The 13,921-nt window shown below is 46.4% G+C and overlaps 1 protein-coding gene across 1 annotated transcript in view; it reads right to left on the bottom strand.

The window, feature by feature from the left end:
• The window catches only part of LOC132073408 (IQ motif and SEC7 domain-containing protein 3-like), a 30,396-nt gene extending 20,667 nt beyond the window's left edge, over positions 1-9,729 (bottom strand). The window contains exons 1-2 of the mRNA XM_059472458.1: positions 9,647-9,729; positions 2,475-3,553 (exon numbers count right to left, since the gene is read on the bottom strand). Of these exons, the coding sequence (XP_059328441.1) occupies positions 2,475-3,547 (1,073 nt within the window). The 5' untranslated portion in view covers positions 3,548-3,553; positions 9,647-9,729. The remainder of the gene's footprint in view (positions 1-2,474; positions 3,554-9,646) is intronic.
• Between the last annotated feature and the right edge of the window lie 4,192 nt (positions 9,730-13,921).

Raw genomic sequence — 13,921 nt, 5'->3', positions numbered from 1 at the left:
TGGAAAAACTAGATGGGCTTGAAATAGTTCTGCTTACTCTGTAAGGTCAAAAGAAAATATCCTGGGCAGTGTGGCACTGCTGGGGATGGGGCCTGCAAGAACAATCAGCCCATTAAATTTATAAATAGGAAAGGGGCAAGATCTGATAGTGAAAACCGCAGGCCTTCTTCAGGGAAAAGCAACAATACACCCTCTTTATTATCATACAGACCTACTGGTTCACTACTGAAGAGTACAGGCAGAGCCCCCTGCAAAGTGCAAAGGTGGTATGGTTGGGACACAAGTCAAACTAAGCACCAGAGATACATAAAATGCACATCCACCTGCACATTGTGGTATTTGGCAAGGGACAGTATGGTGTTCACAACACAAGGATGAACTCAGTTACACCTGTGTGACTCCAAAGTCACTGGACTGACTTTGGATCCACTCCAGAGGAGCTGAGAGTTTAATATGGCCAGAAAAAATGCACACATTAGAATTGATGCACAGGTTTCAGTAGAGATGGTACACACAATGCCATCAAAGGATGCAGGATAAAACAATCCAGCTGTGACAGCCCTCCTGCACTGCCTGGACTATAACTCAAAAATCCTTTCACTAGCAGCAGCCTTTCATCAGTTTTTCCCAGGATTCAATTTGTTCTGCACAAAATCCGGATAGCAATACAGCGTCTCTGCCACTGAACACCTGCAGATGTATCCCACATAGTGCAGCATGAAGCTTTTACCCAGAGGTGCAGCAGACAACTCTACTCCTCTCTCTCCTGAGCCTGGTCCCTGCTATTCATTTTTGGTGCTGCAGGGGTGTTAGGCAGAGCCAGCAAATGCTGCGGGATTCCTCGGTCCTGCTGTCTTTCCCTCTGCCCACGCAGCCAGCTGCCCACACACACTGAGCTATCACAGCAGTGCTGCATAATGAAGCACTCACCATTCCAGGGTTTTCACCCCCTCACGGTGCAGCAGGGATGGGGAAAGTGCCACTGCATAGATGTGTTTCCAGAGGCCTGCTCCAAGCCAGAGCACTGCCTTCCAAAAATGCAGGGCAAGGCCAGAGAGACTGGAAACTAGAAACTGCAGGCTTTCAGCTTCTGCTCTAGGGAAAGACAGGAAAAAGGATGCGTGCACACACAGCCTCAGCTCCATGGCCTAGGAACCAGTGCCCACATCCCAAACCCCACAAGAGCAAACTGGCTTCTTCCTGGAAATAGACAGGGAAAACCACAACCAAATAACTGCAGAAAGCTTAATGGCCCTCCCAGCCCCTTGGATAAGAAGCTACAAGGGGAGCCACATGTCCCCTGGATACTGCTCAGAGATTGAAGAAAGACATCATTCCCCAGAGCTAACAAGTTATTTTCCTCACTCCTGTCCTCCAACCTGTACTCAGAACTGGAAATATGTCTCTCTCAGTTCTGTAAGAGTCCCCAGTCTGTCTGACCTAACATCACTTCACTTCTGGGTGTGCTCTGAGATCAACCCTAAAAACCTCTCTTCCTGGTCCCTGCCTCCTGGAGCCTCCATGGTACACATATATAAATCCTGTGCATTGCCCCTTTGTCTGTGAGAAAATTCTGCCTAGGGCTGCATAATGATCCGTCCTTGCTTTGACTAAAATGCCCACGCTAATGTGTGGAGAAACATTCTCCTAGTATGGGTACATTACATCTTCATTATTAGGGGACTCAAATGGAAACAAAGACAGAGATATAAGAGTGTGATGATAAAGCAAAACCCAGTACTTCTCGTGGCTTGCTTAGATGAGAAAAATCTCATCAAAAGGCAATGAGCAAATCTAAATCTTAAGGGAGCTCAGCTCCTTTCTCCTTATCCACGTGTGACCCTGTGAGTTAACCTCTTCTGATGGTGACCTCTGCTCTGCTTTTGCTTTCACACCTACAGCCTTCTCATAGGATATCAAACTCAGATATGTGAGAGACAAGTGACTAAACCTGGTCTGTCAGGTGAAAATGTACCCAAGTATCTGAAGGAAAATGACAGCCAGAGATACAATTTTACCATTATGACTCATATTGGGCTAGCTAAGCTCAGCTCTACCTCTGTCTCTCTCTCTCTCTTTACTTGGAATTGCCCCATGTTAAGTAACCAGAGCTGGGTTTACAGTCCTAGCTATGTTTGTTCCTTTGCAACAGAGTGGAGCAGAGTGATCCCAGGCTCAGCTGGTGGATGCCAAATGGACAGCAACTGGAACTGAAGGTTCAGTGAATTGTGAGAGCATGGGCACTGCTCATGGGCTTGTTCCTCTGTTAGGCAGAAGAGAAGGACAGCACTTGGGAGAATTTAGGGAAAGAGCTGATGGGAAGCCAGCCTATGTTGTGCACTGCATACCCAGATGGTCATGCCCTTGAATATGGATGAACTTCCCTGGAGATGGATCTAGATCAAGAGCCTGCCATCATCTGTTCCTGTGAGACATGGGAACAGAGGCTGGGAAATGGAGGAAGAGTCACTTACATATTAAAGAGGTTCAGCCCAATGCGGTAGAGGCGTTTCCTCATGGTGTCTGTGGACAGTGTGGGCGACTTGCAGCTGGCTGGGTTCTCGCAGTGGTACCTCGGCAGACTGAGGATCATGGCCTGCAGGGCTTCTTTTGAGGACACCTCAGAGGCTGACTTAGCTGAGGTGGAGGTGCTGCTGCTGCTCAGCTGCTCTGAGTTGTCTGCATTCTCAGACTCCAAGCCTTTGCTTTGTCCTGCCTCATTGCTTGCATCAAACTGGAGCTTCTGCACTGCCATCTGATTCGGCTCAGCGCTGCTGTCCCCTGTGCCATTGGTACTGACCTCCACCTCAGTGGAAGTGAGGCTGTTCTCAGGTAAGCTCTCTGGGGCAGACAGTAGTTCACTGGCTTCTCCTTCCCCTTCTCCTGGGCTTTCTTCAGCCTTGGTAGCTGGAGAGAGCCCAGCCTGGTCGTTGCTGCTGAGACAGTTTGCCATGGACACCGAGGTAGATGATGAGACAGAGATGTTCTTGTTGTCGATCTGCACTGTGACATCTCGAAAAGCCATCATGAGAGTGCTGCTGCTCTTGGGTAGAGTATCTGGCAGGAGACCTTCCTCCTTCTCCTGATCCTGGAGCTCAGCCTCTAAGTCTTGGTTTGGCTGCATGGAGCTAGCGCTGAAGGTCTCCCTGATCTGATAGGAGCCCCCATCTTGCAGGGAGCACATGGTCTTGAGGCTCCAGGTGCTGAGGGCGTCATCGATGGATTTTGCCAGGGACTGAACTTGTTCAGTGAAGGAGTCCTCCAGCTCAGTTAGTGCCCCACTGATGGTGGCTGGCAGGGACGGGGACCTCACCAGCGGGATGCCCACGAAGTTGTACCCCTCCACCAGGGCCTTCTCCGCGGAGAAGCTCTCCGAGTTCTGCACGCGGACCTTCCTCAGGGAGATGCGGCGCGGCATGCGGCTCTCCAGCAGGGAGTTGCGGATCTTCTCAAAGTTCTTGCTGAGCTGGTACTGCCGGAACGCGGTCTGGATGGTACAGGCTGCCCGGCGGGACACCAGGTGGCCGCCGTATTTGTGTTCTAGCATTTCGATCTGAAAAACAGACAGCAGATACGTTAGTTCTTGCTGATTGCCTCCTGATGGCTTCTTATTGCCCAACTTTCTACACTGATTAGTCTTCAATGACTGTCAAAGGAACTTCTGACACCGAATTAACTTTTCCCTGAAATGCCATGCCCCTGATTTCAACAGAAGGCTCCCATTTGGGCATGACTGGCTAAATCATCAGCACCATGAGCTTCCTCACAGCTGTAATGGGATCCTGCTTCTTCCCAGAGTGACAGCCATAAAGGCTGGAGCCTGCAGGTGCCCTTCCCTTGCAGACTCACTTCTGATGGCCTTGAGGGCAAGTTCATCACTGCAAATACAATATGTCTATCTGCATAGCAGTGCTCTGGTAATGTTAAGCATTATCTCTTGTCTCAGAGTGTTACTAATGCTTCTCCCCTCCTTAGCAACCTTAGGAAATACTCTCAGCAAAAGGAGAAATTATTCAGAAAAAGGGAAGAAAATTTAATTTTTAAATGCAGAGAATGCTGGCTTGATCTACCAGTTAGTAAGAAACATAAAATTCCATATAAGTTAGTGAAGGCTGGGTTTGTTCTGAGTTGTGTCTTTTAAAAAGTATTCTGAATCCCAAAGTGTATTCCTTTTTGATATCTGAATTTTTCAGGTGTCAGCCAGCAAAAGAAAGACTCTCAGTTTTGAAAGGAAAAAAATCTGAATTTTAAATGTGGAGACAAGATAATAAAAAAAGCAGAAGGAGGATTCACCTGAGCTGGTAATGACAAACACATGTAAATACATCTACACACACCATCTCAACTGGCTTCAGCAAAGCAGGTATGTATGGCTGTTCCTGTAGTCTAGAATTTAAACTTCCTGGAAATCCCCCCACTCTTCCTCTGCAGCTGGGTTTTCACTAACAAGTTCCAGGAGAATGACAGATGATTTGGTTCCAATGAGTGACTGACAGAGGACAAAGGGGACAGTGTGAAGATGAAGGTGGAAGATGGGGTTTAAAAAAAAAAGGAGAATGAACTCAAACTACCTTCACTGAAGTTTAGGCTGAACTACAAGCTATCATTGGCACTTCACAGGGCAGAGTGCAGGGGCAGACTGTAGCGTTAATATGTGTCTGCACACATGTAGAAAAACCAAAAAAAGGTGAAAGGCAGGACTGAGAGTGCTGGTGAAGTCAGTCCTGAATTAGCAGAGGATTCACTGCATCAGTGATGTGGTGAATATGAGCTTGTTAGCAAAACCAAAGGACGAGTTTTTCTGACTGCATCCTCATCCCCAGACACAGCACTTGTCCCTCACCATGCCTTTTTGGCCCAGTACTCACAGTTTGAAAAGCTGAGCTCCACAAGATCTGAGTTTAAGTGCAAATTGCTTTCACAGTCCAAGTGAGTCTGAGGCATGAGCCTCAGCTCACAGAGTCATGTTGTGTCACCTGCTTCCTTCGTCTTTTTCATAGCATGACGTAAGTTACAGATAAAACCACCAGTGAATGATGTAGGTACGCGTAAAGAACTGGTCTGACAGCTATGAGAAGTGTAAATGACCTCTGGAATCTTTCCAATACTGACTCCTCTGGAAGTAGAGGAAGATAATGTGACCTTGGGAGATGACAGGCTGAGAGGAATAAGCTAAGCCCAGCCATTTTGTGCCTGCACTGGTGTCCTGGCTGTGGAGCAAGTACTGGGAGGCTGACATTTATGGAAGAGAGTGGGATGGGGAGCACATCCTTTCATATTTCCCTCTCTGGACATGAAGCAGGGGCCTTTGCCTTGTGCTCAAACATCAGGTGATCAGGTGATTCTGTTTCCTGCCTGCCTTGCCCTTGAGCTCATGGTCTCTCCAAGGTGAACATCAAAGCCCAGCACTAAAAAATACCAGTAATTTTCTTAGTGATGGTGTTGGCCACTGCAGCTGCAGAGGTAGCTGGCTCAGAGCTCTGTTTATCCCTGATTTAAAGAACATTTGCCTAATGCTTTCACTGCTGCTCTTCCAGAAATGGTCTGCATAAATGTTGCTAAAAATCACCCCCCCCAATAATCATGAGTACAGTGTAATTTACCATAAGACCTGGCAGCAGGCCTTTTGGATAAACAAGGACATCTTAAATCCCACCATAAAACCAACACTCCTGACATGTCTTTAAAGCTGGCCTGCCTGGAAAGAGACTGAACTATCCCTTGGCCCATTCCTTCAGGATGAAGGCTCATGCAAATAAATGTAAATTACACCAGTAACCTGCAAAGCCCCAACCCAGACAGTTATTACTGACAACTGACCATTGAAATAATGATCTGGTTAATGAAATAATAATGATCTGGTTAATGAAAATGTAGAGCTAATTGTGTTAGGAGAAAAAGAGGAACAAATGAGAGGGACAGAATAACAGTAAAATGCAAAATAAAGCAGAAGCAAGAGCCTTACAATTATCTGAGGTTTCCAAGGAGGTGACAGCCATTCTGAAAACAAGAAATTCATATGCTCTGATCTTATTAGAGGCCAAGACAAGATGTCATTGCTGATCTGAAGTAAAAGGCCAGTTTATCTCATGCAAGGACAGTGCCAAAATTGGCAGACTTTAATAGCTAGTGAGGAGAGATCCTTCTAAAAGTCCAAAGGAACAGAGCGAGCTGTCAGTACCTCGATAAAAAACATCACCAGCTTTTTGCAGTCCATAATGTCAGCCCTCCCAAAGGACCAAGGCATTAAGGAGCAGAACAAGATATGAAGTGAGAGGACTCCTAGATCTGAAGTGAGAGGACTCCTCATCAACTAGTCTGTTTTCTAGTTCATACCAGGGGTGCAAGGCTGGGTTCTGCCCATGATCCACTGCCTACTGGCACTGTCCAAAGCAAGGGGAATCCTACAGTATCTTTCAGCAGGCATAACAGGGACAGGGAGTGTTCCAAGGGATGCTTGAGAAGGCTGGCAGAGCTCTATGCAGCATCCCCATAGAGAGAAGTGCCCTCCCCACCCTTGTTTGCTAGCAGTGGGTCTCTGTCTCATTTCTTTGCTGTAACCCAGATATTTGCTGCTTATGGATATCTGAGACATGCTCATTTGCTGTCAGATCGAGCCAACTGACAGTCCAAAGGAATTAAGGATCTCACACAGCTGTAGCCTGTGTTCTTCCCCTGCAGAGGAGGGAAGGGCGTCTGTTAGCACCACAGCAGTCACGGGTAATGGAGATATAAGTCTGGATGGCTGGAGGAACCTTCTGTTCTCATCTGAGAGCTGAGAAAGGCCAGACATGATTGGCCTTCTCTTGCTCCTAATAAACCCCATGAATTACAAGTAATTGCCTGCTTAAAGCTACTCCTCTCTGGGGAATGATCCGACAGCCGGCGCCAAAGGAGGGGAAGAGCAGGAGGGGGATCAGGGGGGGATTTCAAAGAATAATTAGCTTAATACATTTCTGGGCCTCAGTATGAACACTCATTCTGAGCAATTGTGGCTGAATTAGAAATGGCTGTGAAATATCCACTGCCATGAGGGATTGTGTATGAAGGGAGATTTAACAAGGTCAAGGCAAGCCAAAAGGCAAGCCAAACTGCAGGCCTGGAGATGGCCAAACATTTGAGGTGCACACCCCATGGCTTTGGTGCCCATAGGCATAAATTTATAAATCTGCCAGGAGAGACCACTTATTCTCAGTTAGCACTGGTTTTCTACCCAGGTTGCCACCATCTTATAGCCAGAAAAGAATCAGGCTCCAGGACAGAATCTGAGTCACTCAAGGTAATGCATGCATCGTAAAAAAATTAGGAAAAAAAATACTTAAAAAGCATACATGTCACTCATTCCTAATGCTTCTCCTTCCCTCCAGCCTCTCACAATGGAGGACATTGCTATAAGGAATATTTGTTAATGGAGAAGAGTTGCAGCTGAGCCAATTACTAAAGATTAGGAGCAGGCCTGACTTAAACAGGCCACAGCTGTAGCCAATAAGAAGAATGTTATAAAAGAGTGGATTGGCTGGCTGAGGGGAACTGGAGTCAGTTGGCTGCTGAGGAAGGAAGGGAGGGGACAAGGAAGAGTCAGTGCCTAGAGGAGCTGCCTACAAGAAACATCAAGGAGGTATGAAACTCTGGCAATGTGGAACCTTTGCAATGTAGTGACAATAGAACTGTTGCACTATAATGATAACAGGGTAGGGAGCAAGGAGAGCCATGATGCCACTCACCAACTCTCTAGGATGATGCTGAGGGGCTATGACTGGTCCAAGTCTTGCAGAGGAGGCTGCACTTTACCCTTCTTCCTTACTAGCCTTCAGTCCTCTCTCTAAAGGTAAATGTGATTTCAATTGTGCAATGAAACAAGAAATGTCCCCTTGCATCTTTTTCTCTTACTGTGAGTTCTATTCCTGTATTACAAGTTCTGCTATGTGTAGTGTTCTACTGGGACAGCACTGTGCAGGTCCTATCACTGTTATTCCCATTTAGGAAAATGACCTGATGAGTAAATTGAGAGGAATACCTATAAAAACACATACTACAGTGGAAGAATTAGTACTCTTCACTGCCTGAAAATTCCCCCTTCCAGAGCTGCAGGCAATTCACTGAAGACACTCATGGGTCTGGAGAGGCACACAAATTGTAAGGCCCCTTTGGTGTGAGAAAAGTGGTTTCACCAAGGAGATAGGCTCAGTCCCTGCATGGTCAGTTCTGTGAGGCACCAGACATTAAAGAACAATCAGCTGAACATGTCTCTCTTGTTCACATTAATCCAGGGCAGATTTGGCCTCTGCTGCAAGAACAATGATATGGCAACATGACCTTAAAGTTAAAATAACAGAGGACAGACACTCCCCAGGACAAACCAGAGCAGCTGTAGGATATTGAGGAGGCTAAGGACATGCAGTCAAGATGTGGCCCACCCTGAACATATGCACATTAACTTGTGAAGCCAGTTAATTAGTCTCTCTTATTTTTTTCCTGGTGTGAAGCAAGAATTCTGTCTGGGTATGCAGTATTTTGAGAAAGACAGGGCTGGGGAGCAAAGATGTCTCTTTTGCTCAGAAACCTATTGGTCATTGATCTGACATGTATGTTTAGGGACAGCATCTGTGCCTTGAGGGAAGTGGTAGAGAGATGTCCCAGAAGTAGCAGCTTCTTCTGTGAAAGCCTCATTAGCTGAGACCCTTCAGCTGCAATAGCACAGCTTCCACTGAACTCTCCCCCTGACACTTGTCCTCCTCACCTCACAGACTGCAGGGTCTGCCTATCCTACAGCCTCTGACTGAGCTGCCTTCCCAGAGAAAAGGCACAAATTGTGCTTTAGGTTCTGTTTTGCACGACCACTCTCCTGGACTGTAATCTGCAGAGATGAGGAGGGAGGGGATGCTTTCCACCTGTAAGGAGGAGGCTCGCTGCCATTAGCCCCTGTCCCAGTGTCTCCTACTGGGAGTCCACTGGGACACACAGCTAGAGATGGGCATGCTTGTGCTCTGGAGCTAGGCTGTAGCCCCAGGCACAGAATGCAACTCCTAGGACTGAATCATTTTTTCTTAGCCTGGTAAACTTGCCTTTCTCTTCAGCATCCTCCTCTGGACTGAGGGCAGTGGTGGCAGCAGTGCACAAACATCATGGTAGATACTGTGCAGGACACTCATTGAACAAACCCCGCTTCCTCTTGAAAGCTCATACTGATGCAGAAGTGTGCTTGGGGCCTGCCCTGCATGATCCAAGATGGCAAGATGGTTCTTGGAGACTCACCCAGGAGGGAAGTAATTTGGAACAACCAGTTTCTGGAAGCCCTATTGACACTGTACACTTATGAGCAAGGCACTACCCTTGGATGCTGCTGCTTTTGGCTGCCTGCAACCCACCTCTAAGCCTACACTCACAGCTGGGTTTCTAGGTCCATTTTGGACCACTGAATCCAGGCAACAAGAAGCAGATGCCAGCAGGTTTGGGTGAAAGAGTGACTCAGTCACAGGTGGGAAATCTATTTTCTCCATCAGGCTCACATGGAGGCTAGGCAGGGCAGAAGCCCCAGGTGAACAAAAGGCTAATGTATTTGCTGAAAGTCATTCCACCACAGTGCAAATGCAGTCCCACCCTCCCCATCCCCTTCTCCCACAGCCTGAGGAGGAAGCCTTGGTACCTGTTTATTCTTTAGGTCAAGGGAGAGCTCATAATCGGAGGCAGCCGCATGGGAACACGAGGCCGTCCCTTTGCTGCGCTGCACTCTCACTGGGGAGCCCGTGTGGTGGAGGCTCGCCTTCTGCACCAGAGGGGAACACCCCGCTGCCTGCTCTTCTTGGAGCTCCTCATGCTGCGCTCTTAGCGGCTCGGACCTGCCTTCCTGGCCACTCTGTCTGCCGGCCTCCTTCGGATCCTCCGTTTCACACCCGGCTTTCTTGCTTGTGGAACCGCTGGGATCGTCACTGTGAACAAAACGCAATGTTTTGCTTTTTTATTTGTTTATATTATACTGGATTTATGACCATGTTTGTTGCTGTTCGCTATAGTCGTTCCCTGAGCTGCTTTTTAAATGTCTAGGGAGCCTGGGCTGTCAGGGGTCTGCTCCAGTGATGGATCAGGATTGGAGGTTGATCCATCCAAAGCTCTGATGCCTCCCTCTCTAAGGGCAGGCTCCCCTGTATGAAACAATCCTGTGACTCCTCAAACTGCCTGGTTGCCTCTGTTCCAGGTGCTGCAGTTGGAGGAGGTGGAGAGCCAAGGAGGGTGTCATGGCCTGTGGACACCTCTCCTCACCCCTGTGCAATTGCCACCTACTGCTCAGCACCTCTGCACATCTGAGTCCCATCTGGCATGGAGCCTGGATCCCAAGGAACCAGTTTCCCCTTGGAGTTCCTAAGGGCGTGTGGGAAATGAATGTTGCTGAGTTTCCAGAGAAACTCTTGGAGAGCTGAGAATATAAAGGGGCTACAGAGCCAGCCAGCCCTGAGATCCTGACCCTTTAAAGAGTGTCTCCAATACAGCCATAACAGACTGCAGAGCTTCCATGAAAGAAGCTGCCTCTTCCTCACCCACAAATTGCTGTGCCACTGAGATCTTGTGGAGAAAGTTCTCTTTTCTCCTGTCAGCCACAGCAGCAGGTGTGTGAAACCAGGGCCTGACACAGCGCACCCTGAGAGATGGGACATATTGCTCCAGGCAGGATGGGATCAGCGTGTCTGATCCATTGAAGTGATGAGGAAGTCTGTACCCCTCTTGCCAAGTGTGTTCCAAAACCATCCAATTTCAAACAAGATTTTGTTGTTCTGGGGTTCTGTTTGAACCATGAGAGTGTTTGTTTGTTGTTACCTTTGCCTCCTTCTTGTGGCTACAGAGGAATAATTTATAATTTCCAAAAGTGTGCAAGCCTACATGGACTCTGGCTGCTACTGCACCAAGTCCATCAGACACAGTTCCAAGGGGTGACCATTCAGCTGAGAACAATATCCAGTTTGGATATAATTACTACAGAACCAATGCATTTAATTCCACTGAAACCAAGGATGTGTATTGCCTCCCATACTTAAATGCTATTAAATGATTTAATTCACTTCTGAAATATATCTCTTTCTCTTGGATTTGCTCCACATAAAACCAGTTCTGCTATCAACTAGATGATAAATCATTTTATGATTGGTGTTGATGTCAGAGCAAAAAGAGGGAGATTAGATATGATTTTATGTAGTGCCCAAATTACTTAGAAGCATTTAAGTCTCATTATTTTCAAAAGTGCTGTATGCCCTTAAGAGTCCAAATCTTCTAGCTGTAAATAGACTTTGCCTCCTAAGCCTCTGAGCATTTTTGCACATTTACTAGTACTTTAAAAGGAAGTTTATTCTCTCCAATGGCAGCTTTTCTGTTCAATAGATTAACAATCAAATTTAGAAACATTCCCACAGCTTCTAAGAAGGTTCCAAATCTGATGAGCCAGACACTACCACAACTTCAGAATTAAGAAAGATGAAAGATTTAAATTTAGAAAGTTTCTTCTTTATACACATGCTTATAGTCACCAGTTAGACTTAAAAAATAAATTCACAGAAGAAATCAGTCTCTTACGCAAATGCTCATACATAAATGCTATATAACCAACTTTGTCAAAGAGTATTAAAATGACATCTTTGCATAATCATCAGCCAGGAAATACATTAAAATTAAGCATAAAACTGTTCTTTTAGGTTGAATGCCTTATCAAAGTTTGCATTGTTCTATTCCTGATGCTACAATTTTTCCTACATCTAAAGATATTTTTGACTCTTTATTTTTAATTCTTTCTCTTCTATGTCTATCCACATAGCAGGAAATCTTACAAAAGGATTTTTCCCTTACATATCTCACTGTAACATTTTTATTGGCAGCCCCTGTACTGTCCAGTCTGATTTTAACCAGCAGAGCAGCAGTTTTTATCCTCAGCCTAAGGGAAAATCAGGTGACATAGATTTGATCACATTTGCATTGAAGTGCATGGCAAAAGCTGCCCGAGCATTTCAGTGGGATCTGGACTGTGCCCTATAAAGCACTTTCATCTCGATGCATGAGCTCTCATTCAGCAAGACACACACTCCAAATTGCTCAGCTGAGTCAAGGCCACAGCACCCAGCGTGACCTTCTTTAGGGCAGGTCAGCCCTGAGGCAGTCAGATGGAGAGCTTGCCTTCCCCTGACTCCCCTTGGAGCCTCAATGGACTCTAAATGCCAGCAAATATTCCCTGACACCATGGTCCTCTGAGCACTGGCACATGTGCTTAGCTCTGTTTTCCTGAGGACTCCACTGGCTGGTCTGGGTAGAACACGGAGTGTGTGTAAGAGTTTGCAGCACTCGGTCCTGCTGCTCTGTGGGGAGGATATCACCTCTCATGGGTGCATCTCTTCTTGGTCTTCTGCCACACACAGTGCAGAGCCTGAGTGAGTAACAGTCACAGAATATCCTGCATCCACTGGCAATATAAGTAAAATCAGCAGGCTTTGTAGAATCAGACTAACCTAGACTGGGAGGGAAGGCTGGAGGTGTCTCCTCCAACTCCCTGCTCAAAGAAGGGCCATTTTCAGAGGCAGATAAAGTTAATCTGGGCCTTTTCCAGGCAGCTCTTAAGTATTTCCAGACATCAAGGTTCCCCAGGCTCTCTCCCCAGTCCCTGATCCAGCAGCACTGTAAGAGTGCTGGTCTCCATCCTGCCACAGCTCTCCCCTTTATATGGCCATGGACACACATGGTCTGGACTCCAAAGACTGACTCCTTAACTTGACCTTGGACTTGCCACAACACCACGGACCTGCTGATGACTGGGCTCTGTCACACCCTAGGTACCATCCCCACACCCAATTCTGACCCTGGCCAATGAGGAACAGCGTGTTGGACCAACCCAAACTGCTCAAGAAGCCTCCTTTAACCTCATTAGGCATTTAGGTTATTCTTCAAGACACAGGAGGGCCCTAAGATTGGAAGGAGCATTCAGCCACAGATGTGTGAGTAGCACCATCCCCCAGGGCATTACTGAGGTCCCTAGAGACTCTGTGCTGGGAGAAGGACATCAGCTAAGCACACATACCCATTAACCTTGCCTTCCTCCTCCATGCAGGCTCTGAGCCCAGTGGACACAGCCATACAGAAGGAATTGTGCATATGCATGGAATTTCCTCAGGGTCAAAATTCGGTCAAGTCAAACTCAGATTCCATTGGAGCACTCAAAGGCATTTTTCAGCTAGATGTTTTTATGCTAAATATAAAATTTTAACCCCACGATGGTTTGGCTGTGGTGCTATCCAGGACATGATAGCAAACACTGCTGCTGAAGTGGGAGTTTCTACATGTTCTGTTGTGGGGGGAAAAAAATGGCTGAACCATTGAACCATTTTTAAGTTCTTTTAGTGTGAAAAAAATCAGGGAACAACAACAAAAAAGCGGACTTATTTCACCTTTGAATTAACTGGGAAATTTCAGCTTCAGCAGTAAACTTCAGTGACTTTTAACCAGTGGAAAAAAGGGCTAAAGACTGGTTTTGATTAGCAGTCTGAATGTTGCCATTACAGCCCTATGGTTCCACTTGCCAAACCTGTATTTCTCCCAGCTTTACTCTCATGTTGAACCTGCTTCTGAGGAAGTGTTTTGGGAAGGACAATTCTTGGTTTTCTAGTAGCAATGACAGATGAAGCCACAAATAAGAAATAAAATACATTGCTAAAAATCAAAACTGATGCTACAGTGAAATAAATAAAAACTTAACAAGTCTGACAAGTTTTCAAACTTAACAAGTTTTCCTCTGTCCTGAGTGACACAGTTTATTTGCGTTGGTAGGATGTAGGCTTTTTTAACAAAAGATGGCTCAAGAGCTATTATGGAAACAGTAACAAAAAAACCAAACAGTAAGAAAAGTAAGGAAGGGAAGGATAGAAAGTATATGAAAGATCTCTGGGGAAAA

This window comes from Ammospiza nelsoni, chromosome 5 (assembly GCF_027579445.1).
Source record: "Ammospiza nelsoni isolate bAmmNel1 chromosome 5, bAmmNel1.pri, whole genome shotgun sequence".
In the NCBI taxonomy this organism is placed as follows: domain Eukaryota; kingdom Metazoa; phylum Chordata; class Aves; order Passeriformes; family Passerellidae; genus Ammospiza; species Ammospiza nelsoni.
This window is presented reverse-complemented; position numbering and strand designations above follow the sequence as displayed.